General features: G+C 43.5%; 1 protein-coding gene across 1 annotated transcript in view; it reads right to left on the minus strand.

Annotated features, from left to right (window-relative positions):
• Positions 1–25,105, minus strand: part of LOC122901013 (dynamin binding protein) — a 72,049-nt gene extending 46,944 nt beyond the window's left edge. Inside the window, exons 1-3 of the mRNA XM_044240301.1 lie at positions 24,954–25,105; positions 23,093–23,215; positions 8,535–10,538 (exon numbers count right to left, since the gene is read on the minus strand). Of these exons, the coding sequence (XP_044096236.1) occupies positions 8,535–10,538; positions 23,093–23,215; positions 24,954–25,098 (2,272 nt within the window). The 5' untranslated portion in view covers positions 25,099–25,105. The remainder of the gene's footprint in view (positions 1–8,534; positions 10,539–23,092; positions 23,216–24,953) is intronic.
• Between the last annotated feature and the right edge of the window lie 439 nt (positions 25,106–25,544).

Genomic DNA, 25,544 nt, shown 5'->3' on the forward strand with positions numbered 1-25,544 from the left:
AGCATATCAATACATATATGCTCTTGTATTTTCAACAAATGAGAGTACTAGAAAATGTTATGCTCGGCATATATTATTTTGGAAGTTGGCAAGGGCCACTCGGGATCCCTCCTCCATGAACACTTGTACTTCTGAGTTTTTCAAGTGCTGCGTCCTACCACCTGCTCTCCAAGATGGAGCAGTTTCTCCTGAAGTTGAAATGCATGGACACCACAGTGGGGCGCAAGGACAGCCAGGGACAGAGCACACAGCCTGTTCGAGGAGATGGGCCTGAATTCGAACCACAGTGTGACCACTGACCAACTGTGTCACTCTGGGCCAATCTCTGCTTGCCCATCTGTCAAATGTGGGCAATGTAGAGGATGAGAAAAAGTGCTCAATGACCCAGCATATTGTCTGACAAGTAGTAAGTGCTCAGTTAATTCTAATTACGATTAACACCTTACTCTTCAAGCTCCTTCTGCTCCTGGGAAAGTTCAGTGCCTGGGCCACCTCTCTTTTTCTCTATTTACACTTTATTTAAAAAAAATTTTTAGGGGCACCTGGGTGGCTCAGATGGTTGGGCATCTGCCTTCGGCTCGGGTTGTAATCCCAGGTGGGATGGAGCCCCGCATTGGGTTCCCTGCTCAGTGGAGGGTCTGCTTTCTCCTCTGCCTCTCTCCCCTTCTCGTGCTCTCTTTCTCTCTCAAATGAATAAATAAAAATCTTTAAAAAAAATTTTTTTTAAGTAATCCCGGTAAATTTCTCTTTAAATAATGTCTCTGTGCTGCCAAAATGTCTTTGTCACTAATGCACGTCTCCAGCCCTCACCTCTCCCCTGAGCTCAGGGCTGTTATCAAACTGCCTAGGCAACATTTGCACTCAGATGTCTTACAGGTGCAACAATGTGACCAAAACTGAGCTCCTGACTTCTGCCCTGTCCTACCTTCCCCAGCAGCCAGCGTCTCCTGCTGTCTTCACCATGAACTGAGAAATTACTGGCAACTCCAGTCTTTCCAGTTGTCCAACCTCAGGGTCATCCTTGACTCTTCTCTCACACCTCACACCCGACCCACCAGCAAGTCCTACAGGCTCAGACTCAAAATGTCCCCAGAACCATGCACTCTGCATCATCCCTGGTCTACTGTCCTGGTACAGGCTGCCCAGAGGGACTCTAACATTGTACATCAGATCTCACCACTCCCCTGCTCTAAACGTTCCCATGGCTTCTCATCTTACTCTCAATAATGAACCATAAAGCCCACACCTTCGCTCTGGTTGAACTGCCCTCCTTGCTGTCCCTCAAACACGAGACACACTCTTGTCCTTGCTGTCCCATCAGCCGGTGACGACTACCTCCCCCTCAAAATGGCTTGGCTGGCTTCCTACAATCATTTGGATCTTCACTCAAATGTCACTTTTCAGTGAGGTCTTCCCTGATTTCTTAGCTTCTTCTGCCTTCTAATTCATATGCATGTTTCTGCTTGCTTACTGTTTGTCTCTCCCCATGAGGGCAGAGATCACGGCTTGGAATACAGTAGGAACTCAATACTGGCTGCGTAAATGACTGCCCCAGAGTCTTTCTGAGTCTTGCTACGTCTGGGAAAGTGAAGGGTCAGAAGTGGCGCACTCAGGCGGGCCTCGGGTGGCAGGAATGCTCACTTCGAAAGGTCCCATGCAGGCGGGGCGGGGGGCGGGGCAGGGGACGGCGGCTTTCCCTGGGTCCAGCAAAGCCTCAGTGAAATCTGAAACCGATACTTAAAATCCCTGGATGTAGTCCAGTTTCTCCACCCCTCCGCCCGGAGCTGGGGGTGAGGAAATGCTCACAAAGCCATACTGCAAAGTTAAGAACAGTGATTCATTCACAGGTTACTTATAACTAAGTCAACCATTTCAAACTACATTTCCTGATGTACGTTAAAAGACCTATCATAAAAGGAAAAGTAGTTTCAGTCCTAAATTCACATAGATTATTAATGCCTTCTGACTCTGTTTGCTGTTTTATACTAAGATAAAATCCATTACAAGTAACGGAGCTAATTTTTACTGAGCCAACACCCTGAACCAGATGTCACAAGTCAAGGAGACTTGCTTTTTTCCTACGTACTGACAAACCAGAAACAAAGGTTATTAATCCTTTCACATAAACTTTTATATCTTGAAAGACCACAAATGTTATGGCTATTTAACTCCCTTATCTTTTACTAGTTTGAGAAGGAATTTTTTTTTAATATTTTATTTATGTATTTGACAAAGAGAGATCACAAGTAGGCAGAGAGGGAGGCAGAGAGGTGCGGGGGAAGCAGGTTCGCCACTGAGCAGAGAGGCCAATGCGGGGCTCGATCCCAGAACCCTGAGATCATGACCTGAGCTGAAGGCAGAGGCTTAACCCACTGATCCACCCAGGCGTCTGAGAATGAATTTTTTTTTTTTTTTAGGCTTTTATTTATTTATCTGACAGAGAGAAATCACAAGTAGATGGAGAGGCAGGCGGAGAGAGAGAGGGAAGCAGGCTCCCCGCCGAGCAGAGAGCCCGATGTGGGACTCAATCCCAGGACCCCGAGATCATGACCCGAGCCGAAGGCAGCGGCCCAACCCACTGAGCCACCCAGGCGCCCCCGGGAATGAATTTTTAATACCTGAGGCATTCCAAGAAATCTTCAGGATAACAAATTGCTTCCGTATGTAGAAAAACTAGACTTTCAAATTTTAAAAAATCTGTCTAGAATATTATATATCACTTCAGTATAAAGATTTTATTGTTCCAAATCAGCAATTTTCCTACTTGTTAACTGAATGGCTCTCTTTAGTGGGCCTTAGATCTCACTCAATATCTTGCTGAAAATGTTCCGTTCCTTAAAAAGCATGTTCTGATTTGATTTGCAACAGTCTTTTAAAATTATGTTGAGGGTCTCTGGTCAATATCCCTTTTCACAGTACCTTAAAGGGAAGAGAAGCTTAGGAGCAAGGCTCCTGATGTGGAGGAGACTGGCTCTACACTTTACCATCCACTGCACTGATTCAGAATGTGGGGTCCTTGCCCATAAGAGAGTAACTACGGCCATGAGTCAGAGGCAACAAGATAAACAGTGACCTCAGTAAATACAGAGGCCAGTATCACTAGAGTTTGAGAGCTACAGGAACATGAATGATACTGTGACTATGGCCTTTTTATTAATCAATGCCTGCCTCCTAGTATGTGCTCTAGAAATATTTGCTGAGTAAAGAAATGAATGTACTTGTCCTTTTGAGGAAAGGGAACCACTCCTAGAGATAGAACAGAACTGTCATATGCTGAAATACGATTCTCTCAGGGCTACAGGATATAGTCCTAATTAGGGGCTCTAAAAGTGATGTGTACTGGTCTAGTTATACCATGGGGTGTTACTCACCTCAGAGAGAATGAAATCTTACCATTTGCAATGATGTGGAGGAAGCTAGAGGGTATTATGCTAAGTGAAATAAGTCAGAGAAAAACCAGTACCATATGATTTCACTCATATGTGGCATTTAAGAAACAAAACAATGAACTACAGGGGAAGGGAAAAAAAAAAAAAAAAAAACAGGGGCACCTGGGTGGCTCAGTGGGTTAAATCCTCTGCCTTCAGCTCAGGTCATGATCCCAGGGTCCTGGGATCGAGCCCCACATCGGGCTCTCTGCTTGGTGGGGAGCCTGCTTCTCTTCCTCTCTCTCTGCCTGCCTCTCTGCCTCCTTGTGATCTCTTTGTGTCAAATAAATAAATAAAATCTTAAAAACAAACAAAACAAAACAAAACAAAACAACAGAGAGAGAAGCAAACCCTAAGAGACTCTTAACTAGAAATAGACCATAAAATAAAAATTAATAACTAAAAAAAATAGAAGTATTACTAGGAAATCTGAAAGTTTGTGGGTTAACTCTACACGTTTCCACTGCTCGGAAGTCAACACATGTATCGGATTTGAAGGTACTGTGTTTTAGATATAGACCTTAACTTACTAACCAGCAACTCGTTTTGACTAGAAGCTCTTTGAGGGCAGAGAGCACATCTGTGTTTATTACCCTGCCCTTAGCATAGCGCCTGGCGCACAGCAAAAACTCAACCAACATTTGCTGGGCGAATGAGAGACTGAATTGAATGCCATCATAAAGCCTGCAAAATGGCATCTCGTTCCCCAAAACACTATAACCAGAGACGCCTCCTGCTTTTCTACTCTGACTCATGTGCTAATTCCAAATTTGAAACTCCAAATTCTCAGAGCCAAATAATGGCTTATCTGAAACTATCAGGGATTTGTGGGGCTCCTGGGAGGCTCAGTCGGTTAGGGGGCTGCCTTCAGCTCAGGTCATGATCCCAGAGTCCTGTGATCAATCAATGGCTCGAGCCCCCATCGGGCTCCCTGCTAGCGGGGAGTCTGCTTCTCCCTCTGCCTTTACCCCTCCTCCTGCCGGTGAGTGTCTCTCTCTCTCTCTCAGATAAATAAATCTTTAAAAAAATGTTACAACTATTGGGGCTTTTTAGTTCTAATAACTGAAGTTTGGGTTATTTGGGTCAATCCTCTCACAGAAAAAAAGTTTAAAAAGTTGGAGAAAATATAAAAAAATCTTAAAGCTATCAACACAATGATAAGATGGTAGTGCGCTAGACAAAACCAAAGGAAAACTGGAATCCAGAAAGGTAAAAAACCACAGAAATGGCACTGCCCTGGGGCATCTGTCCATCCCAGAAAAATGGAACATTTATTTCAAGGACCCTCTCAGGAGAAGGGGTCAAAAACTCAAACCCCAGGGCCTATCCGAGGGGAGAAGTCGAAAAAGAGACCTTTCACTAGAATAAACTGGTGAGATTCCAAAGGACTCTTAAGAATGCATCAGAATTAGAACAGCCCTCCTGCAAAATTATAGTTGGGGTTCCAAAATCCTGGCCATCCCTGGAAATTGTAAGCCTTGAAATTAGTTTCAGGTAACTGAGCTGGGACTGAGCAGTGCTTCCCTGTGGAAATACCTTCTCAGCGTTTCTTGGGAAATGTGTATGTCTTCCTGAATCTAAAGAAAAATCAGTCAAGAAATGTGGAACACGAGAGAAAATACCATAATTCTCCTGTGAGAATAAAGCCTAGTAATAAAGGCAGACACATTACTGGTTCGAAGGAATCCACTGCATCAAGTTGAAAGCAAGAGCAGAAAATGCTGACACACAGAGTAAAAGATTAAGGCTGACCAGGACAGAACCAGGAGAGAATCGATCAGGATCTAATCAGTTAGTTTTGCTTGTAACTGTTGCTATGCTATGAGTGTGTTTATAAGTGTTTGTGTTCGTGGCCCCGCGCGCTGCTGACAGTGAGTCATGCCTGCAAATCAAATAAATATTAATAACCTTATTTGTACAGCACATTTTATACAAATCTTATGAAGTGACTGTCCAAGAAATATCAAGTTTCAGAAGCAAAAAAAGTCCTTAAATTGGCAATCCTGACAAATGATTCTGTGTAGTGTTAAATCTTGCTCCAAGGGGTGAATAATGTTCCATTATTTGAATACTTGAAACCAAAAATGTTTGCCCAGTGTTCTCCAGGGCTTAATATTTGCTACAGGTTATAGTTCTTTAAAATATTTTAACAGAAGATTATAGAGAAGATGTGAATATTAATAGTGAATCATTATGTTCTACACTGATATACATCAATTACACTGCAAGAAAATTTTAAGATATGAATATTGTCAAAATTGTCTAAATTTTGAATTAGCAAAAACAATATTTATTTTAATAGGGAAGCAAAAATCAGAGCAAGTACACAAAATATTTTCATTGTTTATAAAAAGGAGCTTACCCGAAATAACCTACCCTAATGGCCCCATCTAAAGATGCTTTTAGAAACATTCTTAACTCAGTAAAAATCAATCCAAGATGGAAACTCTCTCCCATGACTAGAACACTAACAAAATAAAGATCAATACTCTCAGGGCGACTAAAGCTTTGTGTATTTAAAACCTTGTTTTCAGGGCGCCTGGGTAGCTCAGTGGGTTAAGCCTCTGTCTTTGGCTCAGGTCATGATCTCAGGGTCCTGGGATCAAGTCCTGCTTTGGGCTCTCTGCTCAGCAGGGAGCCTGCTTGGCCCCCCACCCACCTACGTGTGATCTCTGTCAAATAAATGAATAAAATCTTTAAAACAAAACAAAAAAACCTTGTTTTCAGAATAACTTTTCGATACTAATGTGGGATTATTTTACAGTTTTGAAATTATTTTTTGTCTTTTATTTTATGTGAATATGCCCTTTTAATGTTTTCAAATGTTTACTGTCATATTTATTTCCTGATTTTGATAAATAATCTATAGTTATGTAAGACATTAAGGTAAGGGAAAGCTGAGTGAAGGGTATAGGAGATCTTTAATTTTTGGCAACTTTTCTATAGATCTTAAATTATTTTACATTAAAAAGCAAAAAATGTTTTAAAGATTTATTTGAGAGAAAGAGAGAGAGCATGAGCAGGAGGGGCAGAGGGAGAGGGACAGAGTATCTCAAGCTGACTCCAGACTGAGCAAGGAACCTCACATAGGGCTTGAATTCACGACCCTAAGATGAATAGTCACTTACCCTACCAACTGAGCCAGTCAGACACCCCTAAAAAGTATTGTTATTGAGAAATTCCCACTACCTGGAATTTGAGACACTTTTGTTCTGCCTCCTGTATATCTCACGCAGGAACAGTTTACGAGTATATCCCAAAACCTAGAAGTACGGAAGGCAGTGGAAGATCCTGGAACTTGCTCTGATTTTGGGGATGTGGCACTGAGCCAAAACTCCCTTCGAATTCCTCTTCAGACGCTCTGAAATAATCATGGTATCTGGCAATCCCCCGGGACTTCGGGTACTCATCTTCAATGATCATTTCTTTAAATGCCTCTTTCCTTTCCCTTTCCCTTCCCCTTCCCTTTCCCTTTCCCTTCCCTTTCCTTTCCTTTTCTTTCTTTCTTTCTTTTTTCTTTCTTTCTTTCAAGTAAACTCTACCCCCAGCGTGGGGCTCAAGCTCATGACCCCAAGACTCTCCAGACTGAGGCAGCCAGACGCCCCTGCAGGATCCCCTGAGGACGGCCCCGGTGCTCAGCCTCATGCTTCACATTGAGGGTAACTGCGGCCACCGCCCCCATTCAGCGCAGTGACAGCGGTGGGGGCTCAGGGGTCTGGCTCCCCTCATTCATCACACCGATTTGCTCTAGGAGCCCCCCTGCCGCGCCGCCGCCCAGTCTGCAGTCCCTGCACCCGCGTCCACTTGCACCTCAGTCCTCTCCCGAGCTCACTGCAGAGCCAGTCTCCTCTCTTTCACCCCGTCTGCTTTCCGGCTTTCAGAAAATGACTCCATCTCTGGCTTTGCCAGAATACTCTTCCTCGCTGGGATTTCTGTTTCCAGTCACTGGTCAGCGGCCTGAAGCAGTGGGGAGGGAAGCGAGTGGAGCTGGCCCGCCATTCTCTTGAGCTTCTCTCCCCTCAGCACCCTGCAGGCCCTGCAGCCACAGACCACTGGGGCTGTCTCCTCTGCTGACCACATGTGGGCTCGGAGCTCTCTGGCACACCTGCCCGTGACGTGGCTGTGTGTCCTTGGGTCCTAGTCTGTTGTGGTCACCTTGCTTTCTGCCTTTTCCCTCTAGAAATTATATCTTATGGGAGCTGGTGAAGACGAATGAAGTCTCCTGAAGCTGGTCACCCCCAAATTGAGGGACAGAATTCAAATTTCTGAATGTGCAAGGTGGGAAGCAGTAAACCGCAGTAGTTGAACACAGGCGCTCCCAGCTCCATCAGTAAGCTACTCCATCTCTATAGATCTTACCTGCCTCATCCATCAAGCAGCCATGTGAATTATCCCAGTACGTTTAGGGTGGGTGGAAAGATTATTTGTGCAAGCAAATGGTAACACGTCCTCACTATGAACAAGTTAATAGTTATTAGCTCTTATGTTTACTATTGAAACCTAGACCTTGGGGCGCCTCGGTGGCTCAGTCATTAAGCATCTGCCCTCGGCTCAGGTCATGATCTCAGAGTCCTGGGATGGAGTCCAGCATCTGGCTCCCTGCTCAGTGGGGAATCTGCTTCTCCCTCTGCCTCTCCCTCTGGCTTGTGCTCTCTTGCTCACTCTCTCTCTCTCCCTCCCTCAAATATATACAATCTTTAACGAAACCTAGTTCTTCAAACACAAAGATAAGAGGCATAGTTTTTTTCATGAATCTTAGCCTACAAGTCTTTAGTCCTTACCAGACGCTGGTTAGAGAAGGCCACCACAGTCAGGGACTTCCCATCTGCAGGACCACTATGGAGGCCTTAGCACAACAGGTGGTATAAATGTCCATGAGGTTTGAGCTGCCTAACTGAGCAGCAAGTGAAGACAGGAGGCTCCAGTGGTTAGAGGATATACTGGACAGAGCAGTCCAATTGTGGCGACAGAGTAAGAAATGAGGTAATGCAAAAGCAAATCATTCTTTGTCAAAGATGGTAACATCTCTCTTAAAAACATGGGGAGGCCATTACGTGGACTGGTAGATGTCAAGAAATGCGTATCTATTAATTCCCCATCACTTACCTCTGAGTTGCTGGAGTTCCATATTCAGACTTTCGATGTTGCTCTCATAGAACTCAAGATCCTCAAGGGTTTCTGCCCTTAATGGTTCATCCTGCTTCTCGTCCAGCATTAAGTTGAGCTCTTCTTGAGCCCTGCTACCCACATCTGAGTCCTGTTCCATTTCCTGAACCCTCACCAATACTAAGGGACACTGGGAAGTCTGGTCCAAAGTCTGGTCCACACTCTCAGGGCTCTCCTTCTCTGGGGTCTCACAGCTGGGTCCGGTCCAGGGCAGGAGCCTGGGGGATGTGGGAGCCCCTCTCTGCTGTGCTGAGGGAGGCAGGGGAGCTGGGCGAGAGGGCCGCATTGCCAAGGGCGGTTCAGGCTTCAGGTTCTGGTCAACAAGCACGTGAGGAGAAGCGGATGCTGGAGTACAGGGGCGCGGTGGCGGGGGCCTTCGGGCTTTCTTCCTCTCAGGCAGCTCCTGCTGGGTGATCGGCTTTGAGGAACCTCGGACAACGTCCTTCTCAGAGTTAAAGTCCGTGATTGAAAAGTGACGCAAAATTTTGTCTGGTTCTATGCCGGGCCCCGACAAGCTCTTTTCAAATTCTATCAGCTGTTGTGTCAACTTGGAATCCAGGTCAGTGTCGCCTTCTCCCTGTAAGAGTGCCATCTCTTCGGCTGCAAATGCCTTGTCTGGCAGACCCGGCTTCACTCCCGATCTCTCTGGTGCAGAACAAAAGCTGGAGGTGTTGTCCTTGGACACGTGGTGCTTTCTAGCACATCTCACCAGGCCCCGGAGCGGAGAGCTCAACTGGCTGGGTCTGATTGCTGGAGGGGCTAGAAGACAGGAGCCACCGTGAGGAGGGGGCACTGGCTTCTGAAGGGTTTTTGGTGGGGAGGCCATTCCTCTGGGAGGTAGGCTGAAGTCATCTTTAGTCCTGGCTTCGAAGGGAAGAGGGTCGGAGTGCTGCTCTGAGCTGAGGTGGCCCCCTCCTGCTGCAGAGTAACACTGGTTTTTCTGCCTTCTGGGAGGAAAAGGTACCTGAGGTTGGGAGGAAACCCCATTGACTATCTCTGAAGGATCCTCTGCAGAAGAGTCTTTGGCAAGAGGCTGTTCGTGCCCCAGGCCTGGGCTTCTTGGGGGCTCCCCTGAGGTGCCCTCATCCTGACACAAGGTTTTGTTTACTTCATACTCAGAAGTCAGATGCTCCTGGGGAGAGGCAGATGTTTCCGAAATAGCACAGTGGGACTTCTCCGCGCTGTACTCGGGAGATCCAGATCTTTTTCCCTCCACCACCAAGGAGTTCTCTGAGTAACCCAAAGAAGTGTCAGCCGTCTCAGCAGGGCTGCTTTCCTGTGGCAGACCCACGGTCTCCTCTGCTCTTGTTTTAGAAAACAGCTTTACAAATCGGTAAGGAAAGATGCCTGTTCTGCCCTTCAGCAATCCTTCTAGCCACCCATCTTCAAGTGTTCCCAGAATTCGGATTTTATCACCTACCTCAAAATCCAACTCATTCGGCTCCAGGGCTTGGAATCTGTAGAGGGCAATTCCATAGGTCCCTGGCTGGTCCTCATCCTCTTCTGGCCCCCTCTCTTCTCCTGCAGGGGTCTCTTTTTCTCCATTAATAATGCAGTCGTTGTGATTTCCAGAACTTACCAACTCATCCACAGTCCTCAGGGGCCCCAAAAGTTCTACAAACCCTTCTGGAAAAATGCCTCTTCGACCATCTAATTCCCCTTCAAACCAGCCTGGTTCAGGAACTCCAATAATGGTAATCACATCCCCTTCTCTGAAGTCCAGCTCCTCATCCAGCTGGGCTGAAAGCCCCATCAGCGCCCGTGCTTGTCCCATGGAGTAGTCAGGAATCTGAAGCAAGGCGCTCTGTGAGTGCCACCGCCGGCTCTGCGAGGACAGGCAGAGCTCCCGAACACAGGATGATGGGAAGAAGCCCCGGGTGCCCCAGCAGCTCCGGCCCTGCAGCCAGCTGGCCGTGGGGGTACCATCGAGAATCACTAGGTCACCTAAAGAAAGACAAGCAAAGATATCGACATGAATCATCAACCCAAAACAACATTACCATGACTAAATAGTGCAATTCATCATTTCAAACATCTATCAGATTCAGGCAAGTGTACCTCTGGAGTTTAAAGGGCATAAAAGTTTCAATAATTTAGTGAACTAGGTGACAATTTACTGAATTTTGACAATTCAGTGACAATACAGTGCACAGTCCCGGAAAGCAGTGCTTTTCAACGTGTGGTTGTGCATGGAGTCCTGGGGAAGCCCCAAGATCCTTCCAGAGAGTCTGCAAAGTTCAACCTATATTTTCTTCATACACTTTATGTACTTCAGTTAAAATAACAAACCACATTCATTTGAACATAAATACAAATATAAAAGTCTATCTTTCTTCTATTCAAGCAAATATTTTTAAAAAGATTTTACTGGGGTGCCTGGGTGGCTCAGTGGGTTAAGCCTCTGCCTTCGGCTTGTGTCATGATCCCAGGGTCCTGGGATGGAGCCTTGCATCTGGCTCTCTGATCAGCAGGGAGCCTGCTTCCCCCTCTCTCTCTGCCTACCTCTCTGCCTACTTGTGATCTCTCTCTGTCAAATAAATAAAAATCTTAAAAAAAAAAAAAAAGATTTTATTTATTTACTTAAGGTAGAGAGAGAGCAAGGGCAGGGGGCAGAGGGAGAAGCGGGCTCCCTGCTAAGCAGGGAGCCTGATAAAGGGCTCAACCCCAGGGCCCTGGGACCATGACCTGAGCTGAAGGCAAACACTTAACCAACTGAGACACCCAGGAGTCACTATTAAAACAAATACTAAAGAGATTTGCAAAAATGTGAATCAATGATACTCTTTTCACTAAACTTTATTTTTGTTTAGAAATTTTTCATTAAAAATATGCTATTTATGTTAATACATAATAGGTTTTTTAAAAAAATGAATTGATAAATGTTTTTAAAATTTCTGTTTTAACAGCAGATATTGTAAATATCAACAGACTCACATAAGCAAGAGCTCTCTAGGGTCTCAATAACTTTTAACAGTATAAAGGCTCTTAGGACCAAAAAGTTTAGAAGTCCAATGCGCTATCCATTGCGCCACAGAGCCTGTTAGGACCAAAAAGTTTAAAAAATGCCACTAACCAATATTCTTACTGTCTGTGCCATTGGATTAGTTTATAAATGACAAAGATTATATACATGTCCATTATAATCCTTTGAAAGAGGCATCTGATCTCTCACACTAACTTTTATTCAATATCGAATATAGAACAACAAAAGAAGTCTTCAGGAATGGTTTCTTTTCTTTTTTTAATATTTATTGATTTATTTGAGATAGAGCAAGCACGGATGAGCAGGAGGGCAGAGGGAGAAGGAGAGTATCTCAAGCAGACTCCACGATGAGCTAGGAGTACAACTCAGGGCTCAATCCCACAACCCTCAGATCAGGACCTGAGCCAAAACCAAGAGCTGGGTGCTCAACCAACCATGTCACCCAGGCACCCCTCAGGAATGGTTCTGTTGGAGGTACAGTGTACGAGCAACAAGCTCTTCATTTACTTCCTCCAGGGGCCTTTTTGAACTATCCTTACCCTGACAATACATCATAATGAAATCTTAAAAGTGTGTTCTAGCACTCAGTATTTTTGTGGGTTTCTTTGTTGTTGTTTCTTAAGATTTACTTATTTGAGGTGTGCCTGGGTGGCTCAGTCAGTAAGCGTCTGCCTTTGGCTCAGGTCATGATCCCAGGGTCCTGGGATCGAGCCCCACATCGGGCTCCCTGCTCAGTGAGAAGCCTGCTTCTCCCTCTCCCACTCTCCCTGCTTGTGTTCTCTCACTGTGTCTCTCTCTGACAAATCAATAAAATCTTTTAAAAAAGGGGGTGCTTGGGTGGCTCAGTGGGTTAAAGCCTATGCTTTCAGCTCAGGTCATGATCCCAGGGTCCTGGGATCGAGCCCCGCATTGGGCTCTCTGCTCAGCAGGAAGCCAGCTTCCTCCTCTCTCTGCCTGTCTCTCTGCCTACTTGTGATCTCTGTCTGTCAAATTAAAAAAAAAAAATCTTTTAAAAAAGGATTTATTTGAGGGACGCCTGGGTGGCTCAGTTGGTTAAGCAGCTGCCTTCGGCTCAGGTCATGATCCCAGCGTCCTGGGATCGAGTCCCACATCGGGCTCCTTGCTTGGCAGGGAGCCTGCTTCTCCCTCTGCCTCTGCCTGCCTCTCTGTCTGCCTGTGCTCGCTCTCTCACCCTCTCTCTCTGACAAATAAATAAATAAAATCTTTAAAAAAAAAAAAAGGATTTATTTGAGAGAGAAAGAGAGAGAGAGAGAACGCACACCCACACAAACTGGGGGGAGGGGCAGAGGGAGAGGAAGAAGCAGATTCCTCGCTGAGAAGGGAGCCCAACTTGGGACTGGATCCTCTGACCTGAGCAGAAGACAGATGATTAACCAACTGAGCCACCTAGGTGCTCCAGGACTTTTGTTTTTGAAAACAGATTCAGTGTTTCAGGTTAACTTTACAAAATGTAAGCTGAACAGTTAGCGTCTGCCTTCCTGTTGCAGAAGGTAAGATAAAGAAAAGATAGGAAAGGATAGCACAAGTGATTCTGGGGAAAAAAACAAGCTAAAATTCGGTCTTAGTGGACTTCCTCCAACTTAAAGAGTTACTCTATAATGTACTAAATTGTTTTATAACAAACTCTTAATGACCTGATGATGAACTAACTGCTCATTTTGTGGATTATCAGTTTCAACCTGTTTAAACTTTCCAGTCACTTGACACCTGGTCAACTTTACTTTCATCAGCAGAGGTGAGCAAGGAATGCAACTAGCCCAAGTAAGTAAGACCAGGAGAGCAAAGCTCCTGAGTCATGTAAGTCATTTTATAGTCAAGCTTATTTTGAAACTGGATTGTCTTTTAGGGTATCAACTTGCATGCTCTTTATTAACAAATTAAGTTAACAAATTAGATTAACAAATTGAGTCTTTCCTATCTTCCCACTGAGTGAATTACATATTCCTTAACAGCCAGTACCACTTTTGTATTTCATGAGTCAGATACAATGCCTTTTGCACAGCAAGCAGTCAATGTCCATTTGATAATGACAATGATTTTCCAACTTCAACTCCCAAATTAATTATATCTTCCCTCCAAAACTGGTTTCAAGTGGCTAGCTTCCCTTTTCCCTCTAATAGTCTCTTGTAAGCCTTTTTTTAAAAAAAGATTTTATGCATTTAAGGGCGAACTAGTGAGAAAATGAGAGAGTGAGAGAAAGAGAATGGAGCAGCAGGTAAGGGCAGAGTGAGAAGGAGACTCCCCACGGAGCAGGGAGCCCAGCACAGGGCTCATCCCAGGGCTCCAGAGACCATGAACTTGAGCCAAAGGCAGACACTTAACCAACTGAGCCACCCAGGCGCCCCTCACTCTAATATCTTCTTGCAGAAACTACTTCCTCTCACTGCTTGCTCTTGCTACCACCATAGTCCAACAATCATCATCTCACTCTCTTAAACCTTGCCCCTGACTTTCTCTCCTCCAAATGATTCGTGCCAAACTAAAATGAGAAATGTACCAATTTTACCACATTCCTCCCCTGCTCAAACTTTTCCCTCAAGTCATGAAGGCTTCTTCCTACTCCCATAGGATTCTTCTCTAAAAATTCTATTCTTATTGACTGAAATATATAAAAAATAAGTTTGCTCTGGATACTCTCTAAAGATGTTTAGTTCCTAAACTACCAAAACACTATTTTTATGTTTTGACCTCTGTGCAACCAGGCACCTACGGCCAAGCCAGTCAATACTAGTTCACCTATGAGACCCTGTTTCACACAAGGTCACTTTCATTAGCTCCTATACAAGCCTGTCCCTCTGAAACCCTAGCATACTTCTCTAAAGGACCTCAGAAACCCATATTCCCCTTGGCCATCTGTAGCCTACAGAAGAAATGATCAACATCACCCATTTTGACACTTGTATTTTTATAACTACACGGCACCTCATGTAAGCTTTTGTACTCGGTGGTAGGCACCCAAATACATTTTCACTGATTTGATAGGTTTTACATATATATATATATATTTTTTTTAACCTAGATATTCTTGAAAATTGGGGTCTTGGCCCTCCATTTCTATATTCCTTTAATTTATGACTCAATATCCATTGGTTGGAGCTCGGGGTCCCGAGAGTGTTATAAGTGATTTTTTCCCCCTGCCAACTCTAAGGGTCTTCCATCAGAACCCCAGAGGGAGAGGCACCTGGGTAGCTCAGTGGGTTATTTCTCTGCCTTCAGCTCAGGTCATGATCCCAGGGTCTTGGGATCGAGCCCTGCGTTGGGCTCCCTGCTCAGCAGGGAGCCTGCTTGTCCCCTCTCTCTCTGCCTGCCTATCTGCCTACTTGTGATCTCTCTGTCAAATAAAAAATAAATAAATCTCTGTCAAATATAAATAAATAAATCTTAAAAAAAAAAAAAAAAAACAAAAAACCCAGAGGGAAGTCTTCGGAGATATGACTATTGACCAGGCACAATGGGCCTTTCGGGAATAAGAACAATAAAAGCTGGCCACAACTCCCACTCCATGGGCTTGGAAATGAGCTGGCTTTCCTAAAGCTGCAGAACGACAGACAGTATTTTCCTTGCTTTGCCAGATCTCCCGGAAATCCTTATCATAGGGCTTGTTTCTCCTATTTTCAGCCAGGTGACTGTTTTGATAAGTTTTATTACCTAGCAGACCAGGATAGCTCTGTTGGCTACTTCTATATTTAAAAAAAAAAAAAAAAGGTGGATTTTTTTTTTGAAAGTCAGAGTTTAGACCCTGAAAATCACTTTAGAGATAGTTCAGCTCAACGCCTTTATTTTGTCGCTGGTGCTAAGGTTTTTGCACGAGTCTCTGGTTTTCATCAGAGTCATGTAGCTCTTCCCCTGGCACCCCAAGTGATTCCTGAGGAACAGAGGCTACCTAGGGGTCATTTCCAGACTTCTGAAACAATATGAGCAATGGCTGGAAGAGAGTGCCCAGATTGCGCAAACAGGAAAATAGGAAGTGTGGTGACCCTCAGGGTCAAGCTGAGGCTTTCACTCATGCACAGTTAATCCCAGCACCCAGCTGCTTGCTTCTTCTAGTTGGATTTTTCATTTCTTTGAGCAGGAAATGCATTTAGGAATAAGATAGAGTCACCTGGGTGGCTCAGTCCTTAAGCGTCTGCCTTCAGCTCAGGTCCTGATCCCAGAGTCCTAGGATCAGGCCCCGAATTGGGCTCCCTGCTCAGCAGGAAGCCTGCTTCTACCTCTCCCACTCCCCCTGTTTGCATTTCCTCTCTATCAAACAAATAAATATTTTTTAAAAAGGGGGGGATAAGATGGTAAGAACAAATGCAAGTCTTCCTAGAATCTGAATATAAAAAGCCTAACTGCAGTTATTAGGTCCCCCCAAATTGCAATGCCCAGGAGACCATGTGCTTTAGGTAGACTGATCACACATGTTACTTAGACTTCCAATGACCCATGTCAGAACCCGACCCTCATATGTCACACACACGGCATCACAATAAATTAAAAATAGAACTACCCTATGATTTTTTTTTTTTTTTTTTGCAGAAAATCCAGTAATACTACTATGATCCAGTAATCGCACTACTGGGGGATTTACCCTCAAATACAAAAACATTAATTCAAAGGGATGCAGGCCCTCCTGTGTGGACTGCAGCATTATTTACAATAGACAAATTACAGAAACAGCCCACGTGCCTGCCCATTGATACATGAGTGGATAAAGACCTAATGCACGCACACACACACACACACATATATACATACACATAATTGGAATATTACTCAGATTCAGCCATAAAAAAGAATGAAATCTTGCCATTTGCAACAACAGGGATGCAGCTAGAGAATGCAATAAGTGAAATAAGTGAAATAAGTCAGTCAGAGAAAGACAAATACCATATGATCTCACTCATATGTGGAATTTAAGAAATAAAACAAATGAGGGGCTCATTTCGTTGAGCGCCTGCCTTCAGCTCAGGTCGTGATCTCAGGGTCCTGGGATCGAGCCCTGAACCAGGCTCCCTGCTTCCCCCTCTCCAAACTCACGCTCTCTCTCTCAAATAAACAAATGAATACACAAAATCTTTAAAAATAAGAAGGAATAAAACCAACTAGCAAAATTTTAAAAAGAAAGAGAAATGGGTGCCTGGATGGCTCAGTTGGTTAAGCAACTATCTTCAGTTCAAGTCATGATTCCGGAGTCCTGGGATCAAGTCCCGCATCAGGCTCCCTGCTTGGCAGGGAGTCTGCTTCTCCCTCTGACCCTCCCCCCTTCTCATTCTCTCTTTCTCTCTCAAATAAATTAAAAATAAATAAATAAATAAATAAAATAAGGAGAGAGAAACAAGCCATGAAATGGAATCTTAACTGCAGAGAACAAAGTGATGGTTCCCAGAGGGGAGGTGCGTTGGGGATGGGTAAAATAGGAGATGGGGATTAAGAGCACACTGACCAGGAGCTCTGAGTAATGTACAGAATTGCTGAATCACTACATTATATTCCTGAAACTAATATAACACTGTATGTTAGCTATGCTGGAATTAAAATTAAAAACTTAATTTAAAAACTATCATTTTTTATTAGTCTTTTTTGAGGGTGGGAGGTGCCTAGAAACCTAAGGTTGTAAGCATCCTGTGCTATGTGAGGTCATTATTAGTGGCATTTCATCACTCCCACCAACTTTCTTCTCTCCTCTTTCTCTGTATTTTCCTTGTCACACTCTCATTCTTGTTTTTTGCCCACCCCCCATCTTTTTTTTCTCCCTCTGCTTATTTTTAAGACAATCAATGGCCCTGGCCACTTGCATGGATCCTTCTAGGAGAAAACCTTGTTTTTCTCTTTAAAAAAAAAAAAAGTTTCTATTTGAAGAGTTGACACACGTTACATTTATTTCCAGTGTCCAATACAGTGATTCAACTTTTCTACATGCTATGCTGTGCCCAGGCATCGCTACCACCTGTCACCATACGTTGTGGTTACAGTACCAGTGACTCCATTCCTCAGGTCGGGCCTTTTAGCCCTGTGGCTTCCTCATTCCATAGCTGGAAGCCTGCTCCTCCCACTCCCTTCATGCATGTTGCCCATCCTCCCACCTCCCCACTCTTCAGGCAACCACCACTTTGCTCTCTGAATTTACAGGGCTGATTCTGCTTTTTTGTTGTTGTTTATTCATTAGCTCTTTTAGATTCCACATATGAGTGAACTCATCTGGTATTTGTCTTTTGTAGTCTGACTTATTTTATTTAGCATAATACTCTCTAGGCCTATCCATGTTGTCACAAACGGTACAACCTCATTCTTTCTTATGGCTGTGTAAGATTCCATTGTATATATTTACATGTTCCTTATCCATTTATCTATCAAGAGACACTGAGGTCGCTTCCATATCTTGGCTATTGTAAATAATGCTTTAATAAACATACAGGTGCACATATCTTTTTGAATTAGTCTTTTCAGGGGTTTTTTAAAAGATTTATTAATTTTAGAGAGTAAGCATGCCCATGTGCGTGCACATGGGGGAAGGGGAGAGGGAGAGAGACTATCCCAAGTGGACTCCACAAGTGCAGAACCCAACTTGGGACTCAATCCCAAGACCCCGAGATCAAGACACAAGCCAAAACGAAGAGGCGGACATTCAAGTTACTGAGCCACCCAAGAACCCCATTTTCATTTCCTTTGGGTAAATTATTGGAATTACTGGGTCATATGGTATTTTCCTTCCTTTTGTCCTTCCTACCTTCCTCTCTTTCTCTTTCTCTCTTTCTCTATTTATTTTGAGAGAGAGACCATGTGTGTGCGCCTGAGTAGGGTGGATGGGGAGCAGAGGGAGGAGGAGAGAGAGCACCTTAAGCAGGCTCCATGCCCAGTGTGCAGCCCCTAGCCTGATCTCACAACCCTGAGATAAGACCTAAGCCATAACCGAGAGTCAGACACAACCAAGTCAGCCACACAGGCACCACTATTTTAAATTTTTTGAGGAATCTTCATATTGTTTTCCACAGTAGCTGTACCAACTTACATCCCCACCAACAGTGTACAAGAGTTCCTTTTTTTCTACATCCTCGCCAACACTTGTTATTTCTTGTTGTTATTATTTATTTATTTATTTAATTTTAGCCATTCTCACAGGTATTAGGTGATATCTCACTGTGGTTTTGATCTGCATTTCCCTGATGATTAGTAATGTTGAGCATCTTTTCATGCATCTGTTGGAACTACAACAAAATAAAAAGCTTTTGCACAGCAAACAAAACCATCAACAAAATAAAAAGGCGAGCTACTGGATGGGAGAAGATACTTGAAAATGATAGATCCCATAAGGTGTTAATATCCAAAATATATAAAGCACTTATACAACTCAACACTAAAAAAACAAAACAATCCAATTAAAACATGGGCGGAGAGTTTGAATAGACATTTTCCCAAAGAAGACATACAAAGACAGCCTTGTCTTTGAGTTTAAACAACTAAAAAGACAGAAATGGTCCATAACTGGACAGCTTTATGGAAAGGAGAAAGAGTGACACCTGCTGGAAGGAGTACTGGTGATTCCAATTCCAGAAAGAATCTGAAAGAATGTTTACACACACACACCTTCCCGGAACAATCAGGAAACCAGGCCTCCCAAAGCACATCTATGAAGTCCGGGAACCCTAGGTTAAGAATAATAAAGAAAGGGGCACCTGGGGGGCTCAGTGGGTTAAAGCCCCTGCCTTCAGCTCAGGTCATGATCCCAGGGTCCTGGGATTGAGCCCCTGCTTGCATCGGGCTCTCTGCTCAGCAGGGAGCCTGCTTCCCTTCCTCTCTCTCTCTCAGCCTGCCTGTCTACCTGTGATCTCTGTCAAATAAATAAACAAAATCTTAAAAAAAAAAGAAAAGAAGAAAAAGAAGAAAGATAGCTCATCTTTATTGAATATTTACCTTGTGCCAGATGCTGAACATGTACGACCTCTTTCAGTCCTCACAACCAGCTGAGTTAGGTATTATTATCCTATGAGGCTGAGAGAATGCAAGTAACCAGCCTAACATCACAGTGATAAGTTGTGGAGTCAGATTTAAATCTAGGGCTGTCAGAATGCTTATCCCCTAAGCTATGCTGCCTGCTCTACATATATCTAAATACATATATTTCTTTAGTAATATAATTTTACCATTAAAATATATCATTTTTCCAGGGTGCCTGAGTGGCTCAGTTAGTTAAGCATCTGCCTTTGGCTCAAGTCAAGGTCCCAGGGCCCTGGGATCAAACCCCATTTCAGGCTCCCTGCTAAGCAGGGAGTCTGGGTCTCCCTCTGACTCTCCCCTTTCTCATGTTCTCTCTCTCTCTTTCTCTCAATTAAATAAATAAAATATCTAAAAAATAATTTAACTCCAATGATATTTCTGAAAGATAAGCAGGTAACAACTGAAGGCAGTCTGGTGAAACAAAACAGTTCTCAAACATCATCCCACAAGCTCTCAAGGTTTTCAGATCCCCTCCAGAGATATTAAATCACCAAAAGTTTTATTTACACAGAACAGGAGAAACTTCATGCTACACAGAAGGTACTAAGGAGAGATAAAGAAACAACAGGATTAATAGTACTAGAAAAAGAGATACAGGAACGTAGGCTACTCATCAGCTGAGACACCGACCTAATGGAAAAAAACAATTTTCAGTATAAGAAACAGAAGGGCCATTTCAAGCACTAGACTTGAAAATCAGGAAGTGTTGACTCAAGTCTTATAAACTGTATGTGGTATAAAACAATACTTTCATTTTTACTGTGTTTCCAACTATTATTATCTGTTAATGTGGACTGTCACGTATAGAAAATTAGAGATGTTAATTATCATTTCTGTGTCTCGTGCTCAACTTCCCAGAAAAAGACAAACTGCAGAGATACATCAAAATTCCCCAATCTCAAAGGCTTATGTGTTCCAACCAGAAGACACAGAGCTAAGAAAGATGTGAAAAGCTCAGAAGGAAAGAGAGCTAAATAGTCAGCGCACTTACTGGCAGGAGAGCATCAGGGAAGACAACAAGATCAAACCGCCGGGAGTTAGCATACCTCTTTCTGGTCGCTTCCTATGGATCGCCCCTGCTACATCCTCTTCCTTTGCTTAAAAACTAATCACGATAATATCTACAGATTCCAGGACCCAGTATGAGCCTGAGTCAGTCTTGGCTCAGGAGGCTCATGGGTGAAAGGTCCATGCTAGGGTCTTCCTGAGAAATCTGGTTGGTAGCCCTGGGATTACTGACTTCAAAGTGGATTTTAACTTCAAAGCAAGTTCAGAAGAACCCATAAGACCAGTCTTCCCAGAGAAGGCATTTAGCAGAAAATGTCTCTTTTTAGTATCTAAAGCTTGGTGACACAAGATATAATTATGAAGCAAAAAAATGCTAATTCCAGAAGCTACATCCTCAGGTACCCCCAAATGTCTTAGACATACTGCATATTCCTAGAGTATTTTCTTATGCCCACTATTTGCTCCACGAATCAGATGTAGGAAAGGACACATCCATGCCACCCACATCCTCTGCGTAGTTGTGATGGAAGACACTGTGCTCTGGGGCCCTTTCTCCGCTCCCGCTGGTCTGACATGAACTACAGCCCTAGGGCTGTGAGTAGGGACAGATCAGAGTTCCCTGCTCTAACATCTTCATCTATTTTTCTCTGCCTTCCCAACACTGATTAATAAGGAAGTGTTCAGAAAAGAGGCAGAGGGTGAAGTGTGAAGTGAAGTGTGAGAAACTCTCAGAACAGAATTTGAGGATGAAGATCCAAATCCAATATTCCTTCTTCCATGACTATGGATTAGGGAAGTTGGCTAGGCTCTCTCTTTCCCCACCTCTGCTCTGTCTCTCTCATATATGCATGTGGTTTAGGAAGTTAAGCCTATCCCTTTAGGGCCATACTTAAAAGAACAAGTGACAATAACATGCGCAATAAATTCTACCATTTTGCTGGCCGTCCTAAGTCATCACAATATTGCACTGATCGTAAACGTCAGTTTGCAGAACAGTACTGGTTCCTGTGCTTATGCAGAAATGTGTGGACTTAAGTATATCTGGTGAAAGGGTTTATAGTCCGTCTTTAGAAGTTTCTATGCCTATCGGAGCGAAGTGAGAAATACTTGGAATGTCACTGAGACGTGGCTATGACTATTCACTTTAAACCACATCCTTTTAAACTGGGTCTGATGAGAACTTTAAGGTAACATTACCTAACAGTTGGGAGTCAAATGGGGCTGTTTTGTATTTGTCTCTTAATCTCCACACCACAATTCCTCCTCAGCTCTTATACGTTTATAGTAATATTGCTAGCAAAGTTGTATTAGTTTTTAAGGGGAAAAAGCTAAAGGTTGTCTGAAGTGTGGCTACAATATGGGGCAGTGGAAAGAGAATGCTGGGCTTATAATCAGGTGACATGATTTTACTTTCGGAGGCCAAAAGTTTGAATCTCATTTTCATGATTTACTAAATGCAATTAATAATATCTACTTTGCTACCTCCGAAAACTGTGTTAAGGATCAGATGAGAGTGTATTTGTGATAAAATACTATGGAAATTCTAAAATATTATGCAAATATAAGACATTATTATTGTCAGCACAATCTCGCTATTACTCCCCAGAGGTGAGCCACTTAAAAAAATTCAAAAAAAGGGGGGCGTCTGGGTTGCTCAGTGGGTTAAAGTCTCTGCCTTTGGCTCAGGTCATGATCTCAGGGTCCTGGGATCGAGCCCTGAATCAGGCTCTCTGCTCAGTGGGGACCCTGCTTCCCCCCCTCTCTGTCTCTTCCTGCCTCTCTGCCTACTTGTAGCCTCTGTCAAATAAATAAACAAAATCTTTTTTAAAAATTAAAAAAAAAAGACCTAGTTGTCAAAATGGGACAACTCTACTAAAACTATTTTATTTTTAATTTTTTGAGAGAGAGAGAGAGTGAGGGCATAAGTGGGGAGGGGCAGAGGGAGAGAGAGAAACCCAGCAAACTCTCCACTGAGCATGGAGCTCAATGTGGGGCTCCATCCCATAACCCTGAGATCTGAATTAAAATCAAGAGTCACCTGAGGGTTTTGAAGGGGCAGGGGGTGGGAGGTTGGGGGAACCAAGTGGTGGGTATTGGGGAGGGCATGTATTGCATGGAGCACTGGGTGTGGCGCAAAAAACAATGAGTACTGTTATGCTGAAAAGAAATTTAAAAAAAACAATTTTTTTAAAGTAAAAAAAAAAAAAAAAAGAGTCAGATACTTGACTGACTAAGCCACCCAGGTGCCCCAACTAATCTTATTTTAAACAATCTACCCTGCCGTGCCTGCATGGCTCGGTCAGTTAAGCATCTGTCTTCAACTCAGGTCATGATCCCAGGGTCCTGGGATGGAGCCCCGCATCAGGCTACCCTGCTCAATGGGGAGCCTGCTTCTCCTTCTGCCTGCCGCTCCCCCTGCTTGTTCTCTCTCTCTCTCACTCACTGTCAAATAAATTAATAATCTTTTGAAAAAAGTAAACAGTCTACTCTTGAATGGCCAACTTACCTCGATGGAGGGGAAGACTATTCAGCTCTTGGGATGTAAATTCACAGATACAGACAAACAGCCTCTCTCCTTCTTTTAGACTGGGAATGGTCACAATTTCCACAAAACTGCTGGGGAACTGCCCTGAAAATAAAGGTAAACATTTCTAATATTGAAATTTCATTTTCTCTATATACCAAGACAAAGTAACTTTTCTTCTGAGCCCATTTACAGACAATGAATTGAAAACCAAGTACTCATAACTGGAGAATCTCTGCAGAACAAGCACAGACCACACAATCTAAGGCATACAGGGCACAGGGAATGCAATTCGATCTAATTAGCACTGATCCAGTGCCCCTGCAGCAGACACAGGGTGCGCTGCAGAGGGAAAAATGGGTAAGACAGTCTTGGCTCTCAAAGGTCTTAAAACTGAATTGAGACATAAGCAATAATTCCATTCTGAAATCTAGCGACACAATAAAGGTGTATAAATTGCTGTGGACGTTAGGGAAAGCAGAAAGGCTTTCAGGAAGAACAAGAAAAATTTTATGAAAAAGCTTGCATTTGAGTCTGAAGACAGGTAGGGTTTTAATAAGGTAGTAGTAGACAGACAGGTCTTGTTGGCTGAAAAGCATCAGAAAATTTAATGGATCCCACCTTCTAGAAACCTCTTGTATCCTCCACTTATCTCCAGACCCACCACCTTGGTCCAAGTCAGCAGCATGTCTCACCTGGGTTATTGCAACAACCTCCCAGTAGGCCTCCCTGCCCCTGGTTCTGCCCTTTCCTGTCATTTTCCAAACCATAGCAGCGAGCTTTCTCAACTACAGATCTGACTGTGTGTACGGCACCTGTACTATACCCCATTCTGTAACTCCTTACCATGGCATCCTCTGTCCTCTATGGTCAAGCTCCTGCCTCTCTGCCCAGCACATTCTGCCCCTTCAACCTTCCACACTGCATGCCTGGCTCAACTCTTCTCGACTCTCCAAGTTCTTTGTCAGCCCAGGGCACTTTCTGTCTATCTTCTTTGCTTTGCTAACTCTTACTTGTCGTTTTTGTCTTAGCTGAGTTATCATTTCTACTGGGAAATAATGTATTATCTCCCAAGTGTGTGGTAAACGTCAACAGAGTCTGTTCGAAGGACTATATAACAAACTCCAGGCCAGACTTCTGTAAAAACATCCAAGTTAAGGACTGGATTTAACACAGGTGCATAGTGTGGGGTAAAAACTTCCACCCTTCCCTAGGCTAATGAAAGAAAGAAACAGGTGCTAACATAGACTTTAAAGTCCAGAAGAAAGGAAACCAGATGCATAAGAAGTGGGAGATGGCTGTGCTGAGCGCAGGTGCAACTTTAATAAATTTGGACCAAACACAGATCTGGGGAAGGAGTGAACAGAATGCATCATGCTCCCTTGAAAAGAGTGGAAGAAAGGGTAGAAAACGTTTGAGGAAGACAACCAGAGAAAACATGGGGGAGAGTGACTTAAGTTCCATAAATCGGAGATAAAGGCTAGTAGTGAAAAGTAAAGGCAAACAACAGGGTTCTGAGTAAAGAAGTAACACATGTTTTCAGAAGGGAAGCAATGGTGGATAAAGGCCCAGGAAAGGGAGGTAAACACGTGAACAGACAACAGGCTGGGGACAGCTGGTATCAAACCATCTCAACCTTTGGAAGGAACCCATGAGGAGAGATGGAATGATAACAAACATTCTCTCCTCTCTGGTAGAAACCACAGTAAAAACATAAGAAAAAACACAAAGGATTCTGAAATTTATGACTTGGGCTTCCCATTTAAACTTTGTTTTTAGTATGGAAAGAAGGGAGGGTTGGTGGTCTGTTTTGTCAGCAAGGAATTACGTAGGAGCCTCTTACCTGTAACATCCTCTTTCTTTCCTAGAAGCCAAAATTCATCGACCACTGCCAACACCTCGATGATATCTCCTACGAAGAGCGGTAGTTCTTCAGATACACTAGGGCAGAAGTCAAAGATGGCACGAACCACTGAGCCAGCCTCCATGTTTTTACAGCCTAGAAAGACAGGTCAAAAAGAAATTGGAAAGCGTAACTATTTAAGACACTGGAATATAGGTCCATATCTTGAGAATGATAAAGCTTAAGATAGACACTTAGAATCAAGGCAAAGCTAAGCAAATAAGTTTGCACTTTGTACTTTAAAGAAATTAAGGCACTATCTCACAAAAATAATAACTTCCTCAAAATACATTTTTCATTTGCTTCTCAAGGCAATTCTGGAATTGAAAAAAAGAAGTGACCTTTACTTATGAGAGACAGAAAAGGTACAAAGATGGGAAATGTAGACCTCTCAATACACCTGTAGAGGGCAATAAGGAAATTAGTATTTTTCAAGTACTGGCAATATGGTAGTTTTAAAATGTGGTATTTAAAAAGTAGGGATTTTAAATACGCATTTCATTTATGTCGCCAGAACTATCTTAAAGATTA

Source organism: Neovison vison, chromosome 2 (assembly GCF_020171115.1).
Source record: "Neovison vison isolate M4711 chromosome 2, ASM_NN_V1, whole genome shotgun sequence".
Classification (NCBI taxonomy): domain Eukaryota; kingdom Metazoa; phylum Chordata; class Mammalia; order Carnivora; family Mustelidae; genus Neogale; species Neogale vison.